The following is a 19,352-nucleotide window of genomic DNA, read 5'->3' as shown; positions in this document are numbered from 1 at the left end:
TTTTATTATTATCTTGATAAAGCCAGGACTGGGGCTTATAGAGAACGCGGTATTGTTATATCTTAGTGATGAGTTTCTCATCCCCTGTGACTGCTATGAGACCACAGAAGAAGACACGCTATCAGTAAACCAGTTACAATATGGTTGCAGCATAGTGGGAGCAAGTATGAGAAAACCTTTGGAGCTTTGACTCTCCTCAAAACCAGATAGAAAATATGATGGTGGCACATGTGGTCACAGTGGGGCCAGTGGGTGCCTTCCCAACACCTGTATATCGCTACAGAAAACCAACTGATCTTTTTGATTTTCATATGCTGCTGATTTTTGTTGGAAATAAATGTGTGTGAAACAGACATTACATGTTTTTATAAATTATGCTACATTAGCTGGTCTCCCTCTAGACTGTTACATGATATATAAATCATCTAAATTATTTATTTGGTCTCATTTCATATTATTGACATTAAAGGACCAGTGTGTATGATTTGGTGAACACGTGAAGAGCACTAACCTGCAGACCGATGGGACCAGGTGGTCCAGGGAAACCTCTGGAGCCTTCATCTCCTTTCTGTCCAAACATACCCTGCTGACCTCTGGGACCAGGCTCTCCATCAGCTCCCTGAGGAAACACAAACACACATTTACTTGAGAAGTGAGTGAAAATGTATTCAATCTCAGTTATCCGCAGTGTCTCCTATTAAGAAATACAATCAACTGCCCATTTTCCTGTCTGTCTTTCTGCCAGGATTGTCCATGCAGTACAGGACAGTTGTAGAGTACTTACAGCAGGACCTGGGGCACCAATGGGACCTTGGAGACCAGCTGGGCCGGGAGGACCCTGAACAAAAGCAGGGGGAAAAAAAGTTGATCCCACAACATCCCATAATGGTCACATAAAAGTAAGAGCAATCATGTATCGCTTTGAGATGTGTAAGCAAAACACATCAGTGACTTTAATTACTGCAACACAGAAATGAATGGGCACTGCTTCCCATAACACACCTGTTCTCCCTTGTCAGCTTTGCTTCCTTTCTGACCGGGCTCTCCAACCTCTCCCTAGGAAAGAGAAACACACACAGTCAACCATCTCAGATCAGCTTTGCTTCATCTAAATGTCAACAGCTTATGTAAAATCACAGAAAAGCCTAATTTAAACAACAACCATTATCTGCACATATATGGAAAATTCTGTTTTTTATCATTTAGTTTTTTCCATAGCAAACCACTGCAGTGACATATGTATGGAATAGAAACCTGAAGGGACATAATGATTGCAGGAAACGAGCAACAGTATTTTACTTTTACATCTCTTCTGACAGATTTTAAATTTTGCACTAGCACATTTGGTGATGAGGTAGGAAACAGTTCAGAGAAGAGAGAAACATATTTCCATACAGATGGTCTGAGTGAGAACATGAGGATGAAGACTGATTGGTAAAATTGTTCAGTCCCAAAATGCATCCCAGTCTGGGGATGGAGAAGGAGTAACTGAATCGACAGGACAAGATGGGTGGTGGTGAGACAAAACATGTAATCTGACATGGGTACCCTTCACCCAGGACATCACATACATCACATGATTTTCAGTGGGAAAACTAGCAGCTTTTTCTTTCTCTTTTGTATCTGTAGATTTAAAAAACTACAAACAAATAATAGGGACCTGGGCAGAAAATAGATGGAGGAGTTGTAGGACATGGGATTGGGGGTAAAAAGTAACGTGTGTGTGTATATATATATATATATATATATATATATATATACTGAATATAGTGGGCAGGACCCTTGGGAGGAGGTTAACCACCACACCCAGCCTGAATTGCATTTTGTACATTTGCCTTATCCTGAGTGTGGTTGACCGACCTTGTCACCGTCTTCTCCAGGTGGACCCTGAGGTCCAGCGGGCCCAGGCAGACCAACGGGACCCTGGACACCATCACGACCAGCCGGACCTTGAGGCCCTTTCTCACCCTAAAGGAACAACAATATCTTTTGAAATTATATTTTGAACATACAAACAGCAGAGGTGAAGTTCAAAGGAAGGAAAGGGGCAAAAAGAAACCTGTGTGGGAAGGAAAAAAAAATACTTACAGGTGCTCCCTTCTCACCAGCAGGACCTGGAGGACCCTGAGGGCCAGGTCTACCAGACAAGCCAATGGGACCAGCTTGACCAGCAGAACCTCTCTCACCAGGAGAACCCTGTGTGAGACAGAAAGAGACGTGATGAGTAATAAAATTAATCCCTAAAAGGCAGAAGGCAGGTTTTTCTTTATTGTGGAGACGACACATATCTCATGTTTTGTAAGGCTGTCTGTAAATATAATCCCTGTATGCTGGACAACAACCATTAGACATATGCAAAGCTAGAGCCAGCTGAGTTCTTCCACTAATGGATCAACAAACAGAGACAAACCAATTCCAGAGGAATAATTAAAAAACAGCAGGGGCCACACACAGTAACAGGTGGCTTTTAAGTTCTATTAAAGCAGTGTTTCTCCTTGGAAGCAGCCGGCATTATCTGCTGCCGGCAAACTGACGTCCCGGTTTCTCTCGCGCTACTGCTGCTGGAAATGCATTTCAGAAAGAAAGAAAGAGGCTGCTGCTGCTGTGTATCAGTACTCACAAACAGAATTCACCAATATCCATAAAACATCATGGAGAATGACACTCAGCATTTTTTATATCTGCTGCACTAAGTCAACTCTCTGTTTACCTGCATGCACACTACTTTTATCTCCTCCAAGGAGACAACCTTACCTGCAAACCGTAAAAGCAAAACCAAAGTACAAATATAGACAGTTGGGTTTTTTATTTAGCTTGTGCAGTTCCTGTTCTAAACCTGCCTGTTTGGAATGAAGCTTTTTCTTTTTGAAACTGTAAAAAAGACCATGGTTTCAAATACAGACAGTTTTCTTGTATTAGTAGTTCTGACATAAAGACTATGATAAAGAAAATTCACAAAACTATCCTTAACAGAATGTGAGTTTTAGATGTTTAAATGTGCCTTTTAACTGATATTAATAACCTTTACCTATATTTGATTTTGTTGTTTAATGTACAATTAAAACCTCAGGCTAGTTGTTTTTTTTCCTGAAAGATGTTTCATGCAAAGACTTATTTTTAGATGCTGATATTTTGCAGTTGTTATTACTTCAGTCGCTGACAAAACACGTAGGTGGTTGAAAAGCGAATAAAGCAAACACCTGTTCTGATTAGGGATTAAGAAATAACTGTTGTGACAGCAACAGTCTGAGACATCATGGCAACCACACAATATGTTTTATAAAGAATCTCCCTGTGACGATCTGAGGTGCTTAGTGCCAGGATGCGACCTCCTGGGACTGATGAGGGATGTGTTGGAGCGACGCCCGGGATGACTAGACACTGTGACTCACCATATGGATTTTCTCCCAGTTGTGTGTGTGTGTGTGTGTGTGTGTGTGTTTGTTTGGGTCTGTGTGCCAGGAGGCAATGAAGCACACAGTGTTGATACCCAGCCACTCTCGCACATCGCTTTGGAGTCGCTGTGTGCAGTGGGACGAGATGATATGAAATGATGAATAAAAAATTGTAAATTACCTGCAGCCGACGTGACTACAATAGCTTAATGACTTTATATAAGTGTTACACGTGTACTTAGTTCACTTGCTACAATTGAATTAATTTACTGTGTTTGATTTACTAATGTCGGTTTTCTTTGTCTCTGCATCAGATCTGATTCCTACTGAAGAAAAATCACAAGACTTGTCTTCCTGTATAGCTACAGTTGTGATGTCCTCAAGCAAAACACCTAGTCTATCTGCTGCAGTGGGATACGCACTGGACATCTGAAGAATGTGAGAGTGAGTGTAAATTCAAGAGTTGGCAACACTGGCCATCGGAAAAAGAGCATACATCTCATCCAATTTTACCCCAGGCAATAAAGGCTCAAACACATAAATAACTTTCTGTTTGTTGTTTTGCCTGAAACAGACAAAAACCTCCCTGCAAACATACAGATGACTAAGCAGTTACTTTTTTATCTTTTCTTTTTAAGGGGGAATTGCAGACTGAAATAGATTCTTACAGCCATTTAAATTCCTCTTTTAAATCTTTTTTAAATCTATATAAACTGTCCTCTGCTTCTTGGCACATGCAGGGGTCACAAAAACATGAAATATGCAAGCATCCGCAATAAGAAATAACACAAATCTAAAAATCCAATACATCGAGGAAATACATTTTTTTTGTGAATTTCCCAAAGGTGCTTTGAATTCAGATATCAGTGTACTTACAACAGGACCGGGTGGACCCTGGGGCCCCTCTCCTCCCTTCAGACCAGCAGGGCCCTGAGGAAAAAGGACAATAAAGACGTGAGTACTTTCTTGACAGAGCTGTAAATATGTTATATGTGCCTATGCAGCCCTGCATTTCAACAGCTCCATCATCAGGCACCAATCCTGTATTCCTTTGCTGTTTTGTCACTTGAGCCAAACACCACCTGTAAGCACTTCCCTAGGAAATATCATTGCCTTGTCACTTCCATCCTGAGAGACCACCAGCATTAATCAGAGGCCATAAAACATAATACAAGGAAAAACCTGCATGCATGATCAGTAACAATCCCTTCACACATATCAATCCTTTCTTGTGGATACTATAGCTGGAGAGTGGGGAATTTTATTGCACATAAGTGGTGGGTACAAATGATTGTGTTTATGTGGAATTCATACAGTGTTTATATTTTCTGCACATGCTAACTTATGGTTTTCATGCAGCTGTCTGGACAGTGTGTTTCATGCATGTGACATTTCCTGTTTGTCAATAACACAAAGAGTGTGTGAATGTGTGTATGTGTGTTGCTCCCTTGTGGGCCACAAAAGAGTGCATGGCAGTATGGGTAATGAGTCTCTGCTGGCTGTGTGCTGGAGTAAATTACAACGGCAGGAAACAATCAGTGGTGCTGCTGCCCTGCAGAGTCTGACTGACCTTGAGGATCCAGGCTCCACGCATCACTCCCTGTCCCCACAGTAGAGCCGCCACAGTCTATTTGCTAATGTGTCCTATTTAATAATTTATTAAGTAAATAATGCATACCAAGGAAAAACTAATATCTTTGCTGACCCTAAAAAATAATAGCACTGAAATATGGAAAACAATTCAAGTCCTTGACCTAAACTCAGGAAAGATTTAAGACTTTGTATCCAGACAACTGCTTGCTTCCATAACAGTGGCCCATGATGCATTGCTGCTGTTAAAACAGTGGTGTGAGTGGCGTTAGAGCGATGCAGAGGCACGCCTATTCATTTGTAAGATGTCGCTTCAGATTTCTCCTCCACCAGATAGATTACTGGGAGCGAATTCCAAGGCTGATGTCTCTCATGAAGTGAGTGGCTCTACAGAGTTCCTGGCTCATGTGTAATGTAGCAAACTTCTGTCATTTTCTATTAGCAGACGCATATTAAGGGAAGCAATGATGAAGAAGTGGAGGTGGAGGGGAGGGCTTACCGTGGCACCAGGTAGACCGCGCTCTCCAGGGAAGCCTCGAAGGCCAGGGGGACCATCTTTACCTGTGGATCCCTGTGGTCCAGGGTCTCCCTGAACACACAGTCACACATAGTCAGGGTTAGTATGGTTCACAACATGGTGCATCATACAATATCACAATACTTATAATGAGCATGTTTTCTTTCATGAGTGATTCAAATTACAGTGCATGAAAAAATGTTTGCCGCTGTACAACAGGAAAAAAAATTTTCTAAATATCTGAGGAGCAAAATTTTCTCCAAGATAGATAAGATAAGATTACATTCAAATATGGAAAATTCAAAGGAGGATGTGCAGATAAAGAGACTAGCATCCACAACCTCATGAAAAAAAAGTACTTGTGCCTTTACTGTGTGATAAATGTGACAGAGTTTCAGCTGTTGTCCTTTTTTGACATAGGAGGAATGACTTGTGAAAGCCAAACAGTCAAAGCCAGTGTACTTGTCCAGTAAGGTGTGAGAAGTGTGTTTGGATGAAGGGGGAAACTTTTGTCTTATCTGCTTCCTCCCTGAAATCTTCTCTACCGAGGTAAAATTACAGTATGTGTTCATTTTCATTAGAGTAAAATCTGCTTTATAAGAATTTTCTTTATTATCTATCTCCTGCTGTAACGCTGTTACCTTTGGTCACCTTATATAGAAACTTGAATCTCAAGCTGTCGATCCACTGACTGAAGCTCACAAAGGTACTTTCTACACAACGGCACATTTTAGTTTCACTTTCACTTTCACTTTGTTCAAATTCAGTCTTTGCAACAGCAAATTCAGAAACTAGAACTTTTCTCTTTTAGAGTATCTCGTTGTTTTGTTTAAAACACATACTCAAATTGAATGTGATGTTTTTGCTTGTGAAATGATAAATTGGTCTTGACATGATGTCACATGACAGCTAATTCTTAAAAACTGCAGTACACCCAACTTCAGAAATGTTTACCTCCTCTGAGCCCCCCTGGCGAAATGTGTATATGAACACATGTTCCAGCATTTATGTATTAAACATGAAGTACTACTATGCACAGCTGGTAGCTGAACAAGAAAGGGCTCTAAAAAATAAGAATACAGATTGAAAAGCAAATGACAAGCAAATATTATATACACTGATGGCTTTGTACATCACACCAGCAACAGATGTGTACTTGTTTTGTAGCTGACATGCATCTTAATGGGCCATTAGCTGCAATTAGTTTGAAGTATGTAGGCTTTCCGTGGAATCATTAGCACCATCTACACAGTCAATACACAAGCCTTAACACTGATTATACATTCACATGATCAGCCACAACATGAAGCAGATAGATGATGGCCTTTTACACATATTGTGTGATTGGAGACAGGTTTTAATTTGTTTAAGACGTGTGAATAAAAGCTCAAATGCACAAAGGTTCAGGGGCGACTCCAAAAATATATGGACAGAAACCTTTCTGACTGCTTGCTACAATAATACAAAGATGTCAGCTTCTGAATCTGTTTGCACGCTCCTCCATCTTCCTACACCTCACAGACTCAACTCTAAAACTCAAAGGAACCATGCCAACAATTTGCTGCAAGGTAACTTTATTCAGTTCTTGGTTTTGTTTTCTACACAACATTTCTAAAACCAAGACATTTGACTTCACAAAAAGTTACTCCTGAGTTCTTTCTCTTTTCTTTTCTGTTGGCAGGCTGACTTTATCTGTAAACAGGGAGGCACAGAAGAGTTGGCTTGAGAGGTATAAGAGGATTTGGGCTCTGCTGCCAAGACCTCAACAAAGTGTCCCTGGCATACTGATGCACGGGCCTGAGCAGAGCGGGGAGGGAAGTGGGTCTGTGAGTGGCGGAGGGTTTAGAGTTAGCCGATGGACTTGATTAAACTGTCTGCTTGGGGAAGAAGGGGAGAAAATGAGGATCTGAAGGAGGGGATGGGGAGCAGGGGCATGCTGAGTGCTCCTGGGAGTCAGGGTGGTGGTTTGGAGCTGCCCATACTTCTAGAAAATGGCTACTGTCTGCTCCTAATGGGCACTCAATTGCTGGGCAGATAGACCCGCAGAGGGAGGGAGGGAATGAAGCCAGATGCTCCCTGAATCTCAGCTACTGTATCTTCCGCATTCGCTTGCCAGAGTGAGAGTGATGGCGAGACTGGGTGAATTCAACGTTACAGATTTATTCCTGCTTTCTCCCTGTTTTATTTAAGCAATCCAGTAGTCTACTTAGCTTTGCATGCCCTCAAGAAACGTAACTGCTTGTGAATGCAGCAGGCTACCTCTGCTAAATCAAATCATCTACAATAATTGCAACTGCATAAGTTACATTTTCAGCCTGCCTATATTCTGTTGATCTCTATATCAACCTCACTGGCTCTCTCTCTTATGTGTAACTAACACAAATTTATTATGGCACATGAGAAAAGCAGAGCTTGCCCTTTGTTAACGAATTACGATGTGTATCTGTTATGCAGTGAGGGAGAGAAGGGGAGAGAAAGTGTATGTTGTGCTACTATGATAAAATAAATGAGCATTTATTTCAGATTAATATTTTTTTACAGCTAACTACTGTTCAGTACAGAAAATGTATATGATTGGTTTAAGCCCTAAAAAGTAAATGTTGGCCAGTTTTGTTTTTTCTACCTTTGCTCCCTCCTTGCCAGCAGCACCTGGAAGACCCTGTTCTCCTGGTGGACCTGGGGGTCCAGGGTGGCCTCTCTCTCCAACAGGACCGGTCTCTCCAGTGGGTCCCTGGGAGGATATCACACAGTTTTATATTATTTAGAGTTCAACATAACAGTATTATATGAATCAAACATAACAATATTATTTGAATCATACATAAAATGTTCATGTAATCCTTCTTATTAAAATGGAACATTACCTGGGGTCCAACAACACCTCCTGGGCCTGGTGGACCAGTTTTGCCTTGGAAACCCTGAGAGAGAGATGACGAAGTCTCACTGACAGAGTTTATAACAACAACAGAAACACACAATGTATCTAATAAAGCCAAAAATAAAGAAACCATATCGATTCTTCTGGAATTTGTTTCAGCCGATAAGCAGGGATTTAGGTTGTGTGTGTTTCCTTGATGTAGGATCAAGAGGCTTTTTCAGGTTATGTTCTCAAATCAAGGACAGATCCTGTTATATTACAATGCTGGGTAATAAACAGCTGCAGGTACTGCAGGTGTTCATTATCTAAAAACTGCAATCATTAGAAAGTTGCTGAAAGAAATAGGAAATGTAGAGATGAGACAAAGATCCTCAGGTGGAATCAAACCAGACGTTAAGGCGATGCATATTCATGTTGTTTACTGTACCTGACCAGGGACAAGAACATACAACATCTAACAAGATTCCTTTAATCATAGTGTTAATGAGACAAAAACAACCCAGAGCAAAAAGCCTAGTATCCAGATACCTGACACCTGAGATGATAATGATGCTCAGAGTGAGCATGTGAATGTGTAATTAGGCATCTGCTAGCTACCTCATAAGCCACAACTTCATAAGCCAGTGGTATTATCATTGTGCCACTGTGAACCTAGATTTAGTCATTGCTGAATTTCAGAGAGGTGGCACACTGTATATACTCTGATCAGGCAATACCTTTTTAATATTGTAGGTTTAATAATGCCATTTCAAAATGACGTCATCGTGTCATTTATACCATATTGATTGTGTTTCAGTTTTTATTGGTTGCAAAAGTAAATGCATGATACTACGTTACGTAATTTTCTGATTTCATAACAAGTCCCTACTATATAATCATACACTGTTTTTGGTTCTATATAAGCTTTAGGCGGTGTCTATAGTCCTCTATGTCATTTTCAGGACTGTGGAAGAGTTAACACAGAGATGGGTGAAAACAATACCCTGCTTGCTCGACTCTGCTATTAATAATAACGATATTAATAATAATCGTCCTTTAAGAGTTAGCACAGTGCTCTTCAGGGGAAAACACAGAAGTTGAACGATAAACTTCTACTACAAGTTTACTGATTTGCATTACAGTATTTCCAGTGGATATGTTGTGATTCAAAAAGCAGAACAGGACAAAGAAAAAGGATATAAGACTCAACACTAAAGCACAAATCAGATGAACTTCTGTCTTCTGGGAGAGGAACAATTCAATCTGCATTAGTTTAAGTCTTTTTCCAATTACAGTATCTATCCAATGTTTTCAACAAATGTGAACCCAGCATGAAGCTCAGAGGTTCACTGAATCAATGCAGCAAGAGTCTACAGGTGAAACAAAGAAAGACTGGTAACCTTAACAGAGATCTCATAATGTAATCGAGACCGTCACAAGCTGCTAAATGCTGGTGTATTTCCGGGCATGTTAGTGATGACGATGACAGACAGTGATTAGCATTGAGCTAAAGCTCTGTGGGCAGAGTGTCCTTTGTACAGTGACTTTTCATTTTGATTTCCAAATGATCCTTGGATCCCTCGGTCACCCTCATTTTATTTGTAACTTGTTATCCCACAGCCAATCAAAGTTTTTAAATCCCAGCTCTGAGAAGGCCGATCCTGACTGCCTTATTACTCCAAGCTTATTGATCAGGGCATGTTGTGATTTATGTTGATGCAACCCTCAGGTCGTTCAGTTACGGCATCGACCCTGACTCAGAGACAGAAACTCAAATCTTTATCTGCACTTCCTCAAATGCAATGTGTGTTGCCAGGGCTTTGAGCATCTTTATTGCCGTGATCAATTCTCATATTGCATGCTTGTGAAGCCTGCTCATCAGACCATAAATCTACAGCCATAAACACCTTAATGAAGACTCTTCCGTTGTTACTTGTACAGCAGCAGAGGGAGGGAAGCACTCGTGTGTGTGGTGTATTACGTTATCTATAGGAAAGAGGCAAGTGGTAAGGGAAGCTTTAATGATAGAGGCGATGATCTGTCAAGCTTTTAGTGGAATTTATTTCCCTCTGAGCCTCATCAAACCATGGTGCACCGATGCATACCAAGTGAGGGGGAATCGAATCCAAGAGCATGAGATTGCAACTAGATGTGTGATCAAACCCTGCTTTGTTTTTTCTTTTGTTGTTGATGAATTTTGTGTCTTTTGGATACTGCGTTTATGCAATATCGGGGCAGATTTAACGCAGCAATTTCTCTTTAAGCTCAGAACTGCCTCTTGAAAAAATCCTCCAGGCTATCATAAAATAATTAGTTAGTGTTGTTATTGCTCAGATATTGTAGAGGAGGAAGTGTCACTTCAACCACGTCCAGGAAGTGTCACTTCAACCTTGTTGCAACTGGACAAAAAGTACAGTTTCCTGTCAGTGGATATTAGCAAACTTGCCAATTACCACTGACAGAAAAAAGATGTTTCCCCAGCTTCCTGAAGTCCATCAGTGTCTGAACCATCTGGCTCTCCTCAGACAGGTGTGTGCATGTGCATGTTTTTGTGTGAATGTCTCAGACAATGTTCTGTATCTTCAGACTTTTGCTTTGACAGGTCTGCCCCTTTGGTGTCCTATTGAGATGTTGTATCACTGATAAAAATCTCCTGAATACAAGAGCAATAGAGAAAGGAAGTGGAGGAGTAGTGTGTCTGTGTTGGTGTGTGTTGGACTCTGCAGAGCTAGAGATCTTTTGGGATTAAACTGAGCAACTTAAAAAAGTTTTTTATACTGTCTTGTCATGTCACAATTTAACACATTTCATTATTAAACATCTTTTTTTGACATTCTTAGAACATTTTTTCTAAAACCTCTAAAGGAGGAGATACATTCCTATATTTGCAACTGCTGTGAAAATGTAATGGACCTGTCCGAGAGTGAAAAATGAAGTAACATTGAGTTCTTAAGTAGATGTGAGGTCCTATGTTTCCAGACTTGGTGAGAGGTTAGAGGCAGAGGCCACACAGGATACTCACCGTTTCTCCTCGCTGGCCAGGGTGTCCGGGCAGCCCATCTTTTCCAGCTGGTCCCTGTTGTGTAGAAATTGAAAGTCACTTTTAACATGCTACCCAGTACATTCACTATCATCACACGATGGCACTACAAAATTGGCCCTGGTGTTGGACTAAAGGTTTATTTTTCTGAGCAATGAGATTTTATTGTTGCAATTTTGTGCAAATGCTTTGGGCGCAATATACAGTACAAACATAATTATAGTTAGACTAGCGGAACACTAATGGAAAAATAACAGGCTCTGCTTCTTTTTTTTAATAAGAATCAGATCACTGGTTGAAGAGCCAGCTATGAATCTAAACTTGAATCGATAGGTGGAAATTACCACTTGTCGACCGCTTCAATTGGAGAGTGAGAAAATGGGTTCTGCTTCAATAACTGTTAATGATCCCTGCACAGATTTATGGATATTGCTATATATTACTGCACCCGATGAACTACTCAGATTGAATCGATCGTGACTTATAAGGTTTGCAAATGAGCCTAATTTGCTATTAATACAGTAAAGGAAGTGAGAGTGTAGACATTGTGCCTCAGGAATGAGCTTCAAATGGCATAATTTCACTGCTGGTGGTTTTACGTCGAGCTTTCGATGGCTTATATTGGTGGAGGAGAAAAACTCACAGGGGGGCCCTTTGGTCCAGGGAAGCCCACAGGTCCCTGAGGTCCTTGAGGTCCCTGCAATCAGCACAGACACAGATAGATGAGAGATGCACAAGGGAAAAAACTACACAAAATGATTAGAAGCTGAATGGACATCATGTGGATGTTGAGACTTTTTCCAGAAGAGAAAATGAAAGTTATTCAGTGCAGAAAATGAACCAAAATTATAAGGGTGAGCGAGTCACTGTTCATCATCCCACAGAGTCTATGCTAGTAACTCTAAGTCATTACAGGGAGCACAGTGGAGTGGCACAATGCATAAAAGAAAAGGTTTCATCCATAATCGTGCTGCAGAGTAAATTGTGGAATCATAAGGTCTCTCTGTCTTTTTATTAGTCCAACTTGGTTTAATCTTAGAGTTATCAAATGCCGGAGGAGTGGTATTTTTTGAAAGGGAAAATTTCAGTCTTTAGTAAGCAAATAAACTGCTCTGTGAGATAAAGGTCAGCTTCCTTCAAATCCACAGGTTAATATCAAAGGGCAAAGGGCTGTGATTAAGTGATATAAGCCAAATAATAGGGATCACTGGAAGTTATTCCCTTGTACATTGCATTAATGACCCAGAATGATCTATTGTATTCTAACATACTGATAATAATAACAATACATTTATAGGTCACGTAAATTCCTCAAATTAGAAAACTTGTGACATTGGAGTTTTGAGATGGCCAGTTACATATGTGATAGCAAAGCGATTGAAGAGATAGAAAACAAGTGAAAACAAGGAAAGTAGAAACCAATAAAATAAGTAAACCTTATTAAAGTAAATGATGGGTCACCTTACCATCACTGAGTTTCTTTGCTTGTCTTGCTTTTATCCCTGTTATGTATTTTATCTAACAGAAGGGAGGATGTTCTCTGACAGACTCCCTGTCGAGCTCTGTCAGAGTCGTAATAAAATCTGCTTCTCTGTGTGTAGCGTTAACACAAACTGAGCTCATGCTGCAGCTGACTGTTTTGTTTCATGTCTTCCTTAGATTTTCTTTGTTGCCCAGCAAAAAAATCTAATTGCTCTAAAACTCCACTGGAAATACAACGGGTATTAAATAAGCTAGCACCGCTGGAAGGCTTTTACTGTGAAGCAACTGCAGAGATTGTTAATTTTGCTACTGAGTTCGCCACACAGGGTTTCCACACTACGAAGAAACCATCCTATAAATCTAACTCTGGACCATTTTCTTTTGTCTTTCGTTTGATCATCAGTTCAAAACGCTGCAGATGAGAAATGTACTTAATTAAAACTCTGAGGACTGAGGCCGAAGGGAAAGAACAGTTATACTGCTCTCTGTAAGATGAAGATAGGAACATGAAATTTAAGCAAAAGTTTTCCTCCTAAAAAAACTTCGGCAGCTAAAAGATTTTCCTTATTGACCAGTCAGAACTCACAGTTCTCATTATCTTTCAAATCTGGAGGGTTTGACCAGAATAAAAGCTCAGAGATTGAACAGACTCCACAGCACTGACATCTTCATAGTAGAACGTGTGTTAACATGGACTTACTCTCTCACCGGGCGGTCCTGGAGGACCATCGTTGCCTGATGTGCCCTGAAACACACAAGAATATATCATCAGTGTATATTTACCTTCAATTTCACATTATGCATATTTGGCGAGGGCCTGGGTGGAAGCAGTAGAAGGTCAGATATATGTCACAATTTTCAATTTAAGTTTCATTATTACCTTGAATACAGTGTTTCACTAATGCAACCCAGTGATAAGCCTGAAATCAGTGTGACAGTTGTGTTTTACTGAGTTTAGTATTTATACCTTGGGACCTGGTTTTCCTGTTGGACCCCTGGCTCCTCGTCCACCGCGAGGACCCTACAGAGAAAAAAATAAAGACAAACACAAAACCTTACAGCAGTGTTATATAATGAAGTCAAACTGTAACACTGTCAGTATGAATATCATTCAAGTGGAACAACAATAAAAGAGGACTTAACACTATTCAATTACTTCATTAATAATATAATCATGGCAGGAGCAGTACATACCGTTGGACCTCTTTGCCCTCTTGGACCAGCTTTACCTGCAACACCCTATTGGATTCAGAAAAAAGGAAATACATTCAGGAACTCTCACAAACTCATACACTTCTTGTCTCGATCATTGAAGTAATTGTTGGAAAAATGTGCAAATTTCCTCAGGACAACAAAAAGTCCCAGAGTTGTGTCTTCACAGCTACAATAAGCACTCTTTTTGAATGGAAGTAATATTTCCACTGCTTGGCTGACGACAGCAGCAGAAACAGCCTTCAAATATATACAGTGACAATATTTCTACAATCACTGCAAAATGGTTTTCTGCTTCTGAGTCGACACCAGACAAAATCTGATTAGGAAAAATGTATTTCATAGTGATTTATTTTGAGTGAGCTAATGTTCTTCAAAGTGTCCATTACTACTCTGTTGTACTTAGTTGCCGATGATCAATAGTTTTAGTCAAACCTGTACCTTGAATAATTTCTCAGCACTCAACGCTGATTTTTCCAAGCCTAGAAATCAGGGTACTTCATGAAGGCATGATTGTGTCCATGCCTTTTGTTTTGTTCTTCATGGGAATATATTTTCTTTTCTGGGAGAATATGATGGAGTGGTGACTGTCATACACAAACAGGCACAGTGTGTGTGTGTGTGTGTGTGTGTGTGTGTGTGTGTGTGTGTGTGTGTGTGTGTGTGTGTGTGTGTGTGTGTTTGTGTGTGTGTCTTTACTTACCCTGGCTCCTTTCTCTCCATTGGCTCCAGGGAAACCAGGGAAGCCGCTCGAGCCCTGTCAATAAGAGAGGGAGATATGGAGGGAAATGAGAAAATCAAGCAAGAGGCTGGGTGGGTCACAGCATGCATGATAATGAGCGTTGTCCTGTATTTATCTGCACTATTGTTGAACGGATGGATGTCATCTCCAGTCACTTTCACACATTCAACACAATGTAAAATCCCTTTGAATTTAGAAAAAGCTTTGTCATATAAAACCAAATTCAACACTTTCCTTGAAATGATATTTCCTGCCTTCCAAAGGCAGTACATCAAATTCCCAAACCTTTCCCATCCTGATATCTCTACAAATGATTAACAAGCTTGCCAAACAGGCAATCTCTCTCTCTCTTTCTCTCTCTCTCTCACACTCACTCACTCATTCACACACACACACATACACACACACACACACACACACACGAGGATTTTAAAACAAAACACTTGGCACAGGGCTGCTGTAAACACAAGATAAGGTGATGTTTTCTCTTTAGCCAAACATAGGGTTTAAAAAAAGGGCTTACCTACTGTGCAGCACCTCATCAAATGTTGCATTTGGAACATTGAGTAAGACTCAAATCAGTAACTTTCTCCAGACTCTTCTGTTATGTCTAATAAACTATTGTTTCTATAAATGAGTAAATATTTAACATTTTTATCATCATGTTTTGAGATTACGAGTTGATTTGAAATGCCCTTAGAAAAACCCAAAATTCAGATAATCAACTCTTCGTACCACAATTGATTGATTAATGTTTTTTCCTCACTGTACAATTTGTACTTAAACTTTATATGGTAAAATCTAGTGTTGTTAAAAGCCATTTACACACAATTATTACACTGTCCAGTCATTTTTGTCTGTTGTGTCTAGTAATAAAAAAAACAGACTGATGTAGATTTCCTCACCTTTGGTCCTTGTCTTCCTGGATAACCTGGTAATCCTGGGACACCAAGTTTACCCTGAGAAACACAAACAACACATGTCAGCACAAAAAGGAAAATAGAAAACATCCTTAGTAATTTAGCTATATTCCCTTTTCCCTTAAAATCATTATTTTTCAAAATCAGAATCAGAATGATAGAAGATATATAATGATGCTGATTATCCATGCTCAAAATCAATCTATTTTGCAGTGTCTTTTCCTTTAATGTGCCTCAGAAATGTGGTACTTTTGTAAATATCTAATTAACATGTCTGCATGTATGAAAATTAGCCCTGAAGTAAATCAAATGGTTTCCATATATTATGAGTCAAAGAGATGCTAACCTGACTAATCCAAATCTCTATATTTATGAAGGGTCACAAAATATCATATATGCAAGATGAGCTATTCACCTGGAATAATAAAAAGGATAGACTCCAACTAAGGCTATTAAATCTAAAGTAGGAAAGAGGAAGGCTAATGATAATCCTAGTTCAGATCAGCAACACAGTTTCTCTGTGGCTCCTTTTCGAGCTGATAACATCAGGTCGTCCTCTTCAGCTGCAATTACTGTATACTCAGTGAAGGTTAAAAAGTCAAACAGAAGAAGAATCAATTTCTTAGAAATCCCTTCTAAGATGGACTCTGTTGGTGGTACACCTGCATTCTAACATTTATTTCATACCCAGGAGAGCGAGTGATTGATTAATGATGTGGTGTGCAGAAAATCTCAGATGTGTATGTAGAAAGAAATTGTCCTGCCATGTATTCACATGTGCCAGAAATGAGATGTTAAGAAACATCTTTTAAGTATCTACAACAGAAACGTACAACATATCTACACAAAAGAAACTGTACCTCCACTGTCTGAAACTGTACAACTAACTCTCACACACCCTAAAAGCCACACATTAAAATTCCTTTAAGTGCCAAACTCTGAGTAATCAGAATATACCTTGAACACTTTATTTTAACTCTGCAGCAGTTGCTACTCAGTGACTTTACGCAGTCACAAGCCAAAAGGATGACTGCACTGTTATGGAAGAACATGGCCCCTCTGTTGCAATGTGGATAAAGGAATTAACAGCCTGTCTAACTTTGGAGAGACTAACTTATATTGTAAAAACAATAAAGAAGAACTTCCCTCTTTAGGACTGATATTTTGAAAATTCATAATTTTGAATGAATTTCTGTGTTGCTACGGTTGCAGGTAACATACTCACTTTTTGTTGACTTATTAATGCTGATATTTAATGAGTTAAATTCAACAAAAGGAAAACACAATAACACACACAAATGTATTACCTTTTCTCCGGCAGAACCAAGAGGCCCTGCTTCTCCATTGGGTCCAGATCGACCTTTAGGACCCTCAGGACCGTCCTCTCCACGGGGCCCAAGCATGCCAAGCTCACCCTGTAGCACAAACAGGGAAAGAACGTCGAGTTGACATTACTGTTTTCATGCGTATTCATGAGACTGTTGATGTTATTTCACTCAAGCTCCTCACCCGGTCTCCTTTGATTCCCATGTCTCCCTTGAAACCTGGGAAACCGTCCTCGCCCTAAAATCAGACAAAGAAGAAGTTTACGCATTTGCAAGTAACTGTTTGTGTATTTCATTCCATTGTTATTTCAAATCATTTGTTAATTTCATTCTCTTCACAGGGATACAGACATTATAAAATCTAATGACATGTTGCGTTTGTTGAGCATCTGTTAAAAATTCAGCCTGATCATGTTCCCTCTGTGGATCACAGGGCCGATGCTGCCCCCTGCTGGTCAAACAGTAAAATAGCATGTGCGAGGACTTCCTATTTAGCTGTTGTTCGATGAGTTGTGTTGTACTAAATCAAGATGATCTACATTTAGCACCAGCATTAGTCTTAGTTGGGATTTGGATCATACTGATATAATTAAATAGATAAAATTGTGTTAAATGCAAATTTAAATTTTTTAAGTAAAACCACAAAAGTCTGTAGCTCTGACAAACAAAATCAAACTGATGCTGAAGGCCACTGTACAAGTTCAGCCAAATCTTTCTTTTCTTTGACATGTTGTGTTTCTAGTCTGTCACCTGTCCATGTTTTAGACCCTATCTTATGCATAATGCAGCACGGAGCATGTCTGTTTCCAGCAGCTCGCTTCACGAAGACTATACACATATGCGCACACACACAGAGACACCTGAGCTTAAGCACATCCTTTATTCATAACAAACCCTTTCTCCTCAAGGTTTTAGCTTTTGAACCTCTTGCTATAAATAATTCAATAAAACGCATATATGAATACCTGTCACTGCAGTCAGAACAACACCCCTCAGTCAGATAATTGATTTTAAACAGCGGCATAACTGTTTAGATCTTACATAAATGTCCGGCATATTAAAAGGGAGCTTGGATTACACTCTACATGGTGACACACACACAAGAACACTTCAAAAGCGCTCAAGATGGATCGCAGTGTTGTTTGAAGTCCTGATTGCAGCTTTACAAACTTCAAAAACTGATTGAGGGTCACGCTAAGAAAGAAAGTCTCCACTGAAGATTACTATCGACTGACCTCGGCATGGGGCTTTCAGCCACTCTCCCCAGCTCAAAGGGTTCAAAACAAAGTTGGGAGTGCAAGTAGTGGCCACAGCAACAGAAAGAACAACTGAGACATGAATATACTGCTAATGTACCCAAACTTTATTTTACCGTTTCAACCTTTTTTACAAAGTTCGACAAATACTGTCTGAATTGCAATTAAATGTTGTCTTTGACAGAAAATAACCATTTGAAGTTAGTCTGATTTACTCTGCTAATTCAACTTTATCAAAGAGCACAAGACACAGATCTCAAGTAGATTTATAATATTAAAGGCTGGGAAGTACAAAGTTAACAAATCAGAATAAAACATCTGCTATGTTTGTACAGTTACATTTTGATTTAAAGTAAATTGTTTCCAGAAAAGAAATATTTGTTGACAACTGCAGAACTCTCTGTCAACAAGCTTCTTTTAATTTGCAAGGACATTAATATGCATACAATTCATGGCCTCTTTCGGCTCATTGGCTAAAGCCAAGTGAAAGTGGGCTAAATTAAGAAATAATGGCTTTACCTTCTCTCCCTTTCCCCCCTTGAGACCACGGACACCATCAGCTCCCTTTTGAAAAAGAAACATTACAACCATGAGAAAGAAGATACAGTTATATGTGACATTGTAAAACAGAACTTCCTCAAAGTCACATTTGTTAATCAAATGCCAACGTGGTCAAATAAAATCGTACCTTCACACCACGAGGGCCGGGATAACCGATTGGACCCTGTGGACCATGTGGACCCTGGAGAAAAGAAACAAATTATCAGAATATAGATGTAGGTTTAATTTACTTCAGCTACTGTAACTGAGATGAGTACTCTTTACTCTTTTTTGTTCTTTTTAACTGCAATTATGTTTTACCTCGGATGAATGGCAATGAAAAGGTTATTTATTGTTCCGAATACGAATAAGTGATACAGGTAATTGGATTTATCAAAACAAACATGGTTTATCTTTGGAGTGAGACTAGTTGCATTTTATAAATTATTTATATCTGTATATAATGAATTATTTAA

General features: G+C 39.6%; 1 protein-coding gene across 10 annotated transcripts in view; it reads right to left on the bottom strand.

Annotated features, from left to right (window-relative positions):
• Positions 1-19,352, bottom strand: part of col11a1a (collagen, type XI, alpha 1a) — a 72,228-nt gene that overhangs the window by 19,621 nt on the left and 33,255 nt on the right. For all 10 annotated transcript variants that reach the window (XM_020087721.2, XM_069512781.1, XM_020087722.2 and 7 more), the window contains 20 exons: positions 19,025-19,078; positions 18,856-18,900; positions 17,265-17,318; positions 17,063-17,170; positions 15,741-15,794; positions 14,797-14,850; positions 14,076-14,120; positions 13,849-13,902; positions 13,582-13,626; positions 12,043-12,096; positions 11,382-11,435; positions 8,367-8,420; positions 8,126-8,233; positions 5,485-5,574; positions 4,272-4,325; positions 2,089-2,196; positions 1,861-1,968; positions 1,003-1,056; positions 785-838; positions 512-619 (listed from right to left, as the gene is read on the bottom strand). In XM_020087721.2, the coding sequence (XP_019943280.2) occupies positions 512-619; positions 785-838; positions 1,003-1,056; positions 1,861-1,968; positions 2,089-2,196; positions 4,272-4,325; positions 5,485-5,574; positions 8,126-8,233; positions 8,367-8,420; positions 11,382-11,435; positions 12,043-12,096; positions 13,582-13,626; positions 13,849-13,902; positions 14,076-14,120; positions 14,797-14,850; positions 15,741-15,794; positions 17,063-17,170; positions 17,265-17,318; positions 18,856-18,900; positions 19,025-19,078 (1,359 nt within the window). The remainder of the gene's footprint in view (positions 1-511; positions 620-784; positions 839-1,002; positions 1,057-1,860; positions 1,969-2,088; positions 2,197-4,271; positions 4,326-5,484; positions 5,575-8,125; positions 8,234-8,366; positions 8,421-11,381; positions 11,436-12,042; positions 12,097-13,581; positions 13,627-13,848; positions 13,903-14,075; positions 14,121-14,796; positions 14,851-15,740; positions 15,795-17,062; positions 17,171-17,264; positions 17,319-18,855; positions 18,901-19,024; positions 19,079-19,352) is intronic.

Source organism: Paralichthys olivaceus, chromosome 17 (genome assembly GCF_024713975.1).
Source record: "Paralichthys olivaceus isolate ysfri-2021 chromosome 17, ASM2471397v2, whole genome shotgun sequence".
NCBI lineage: Eukaryota > Metazoa > Chordata > Actinopteri > Pleuronectiformes > Paralichthyidae > Paralichthys > Paralichthys olivaceus.
The sequence above is the reverse complement of the archived record's forward strand: the minus strand, read 5'-3'. Positions and strand labels throughout refer to the sequence as shown.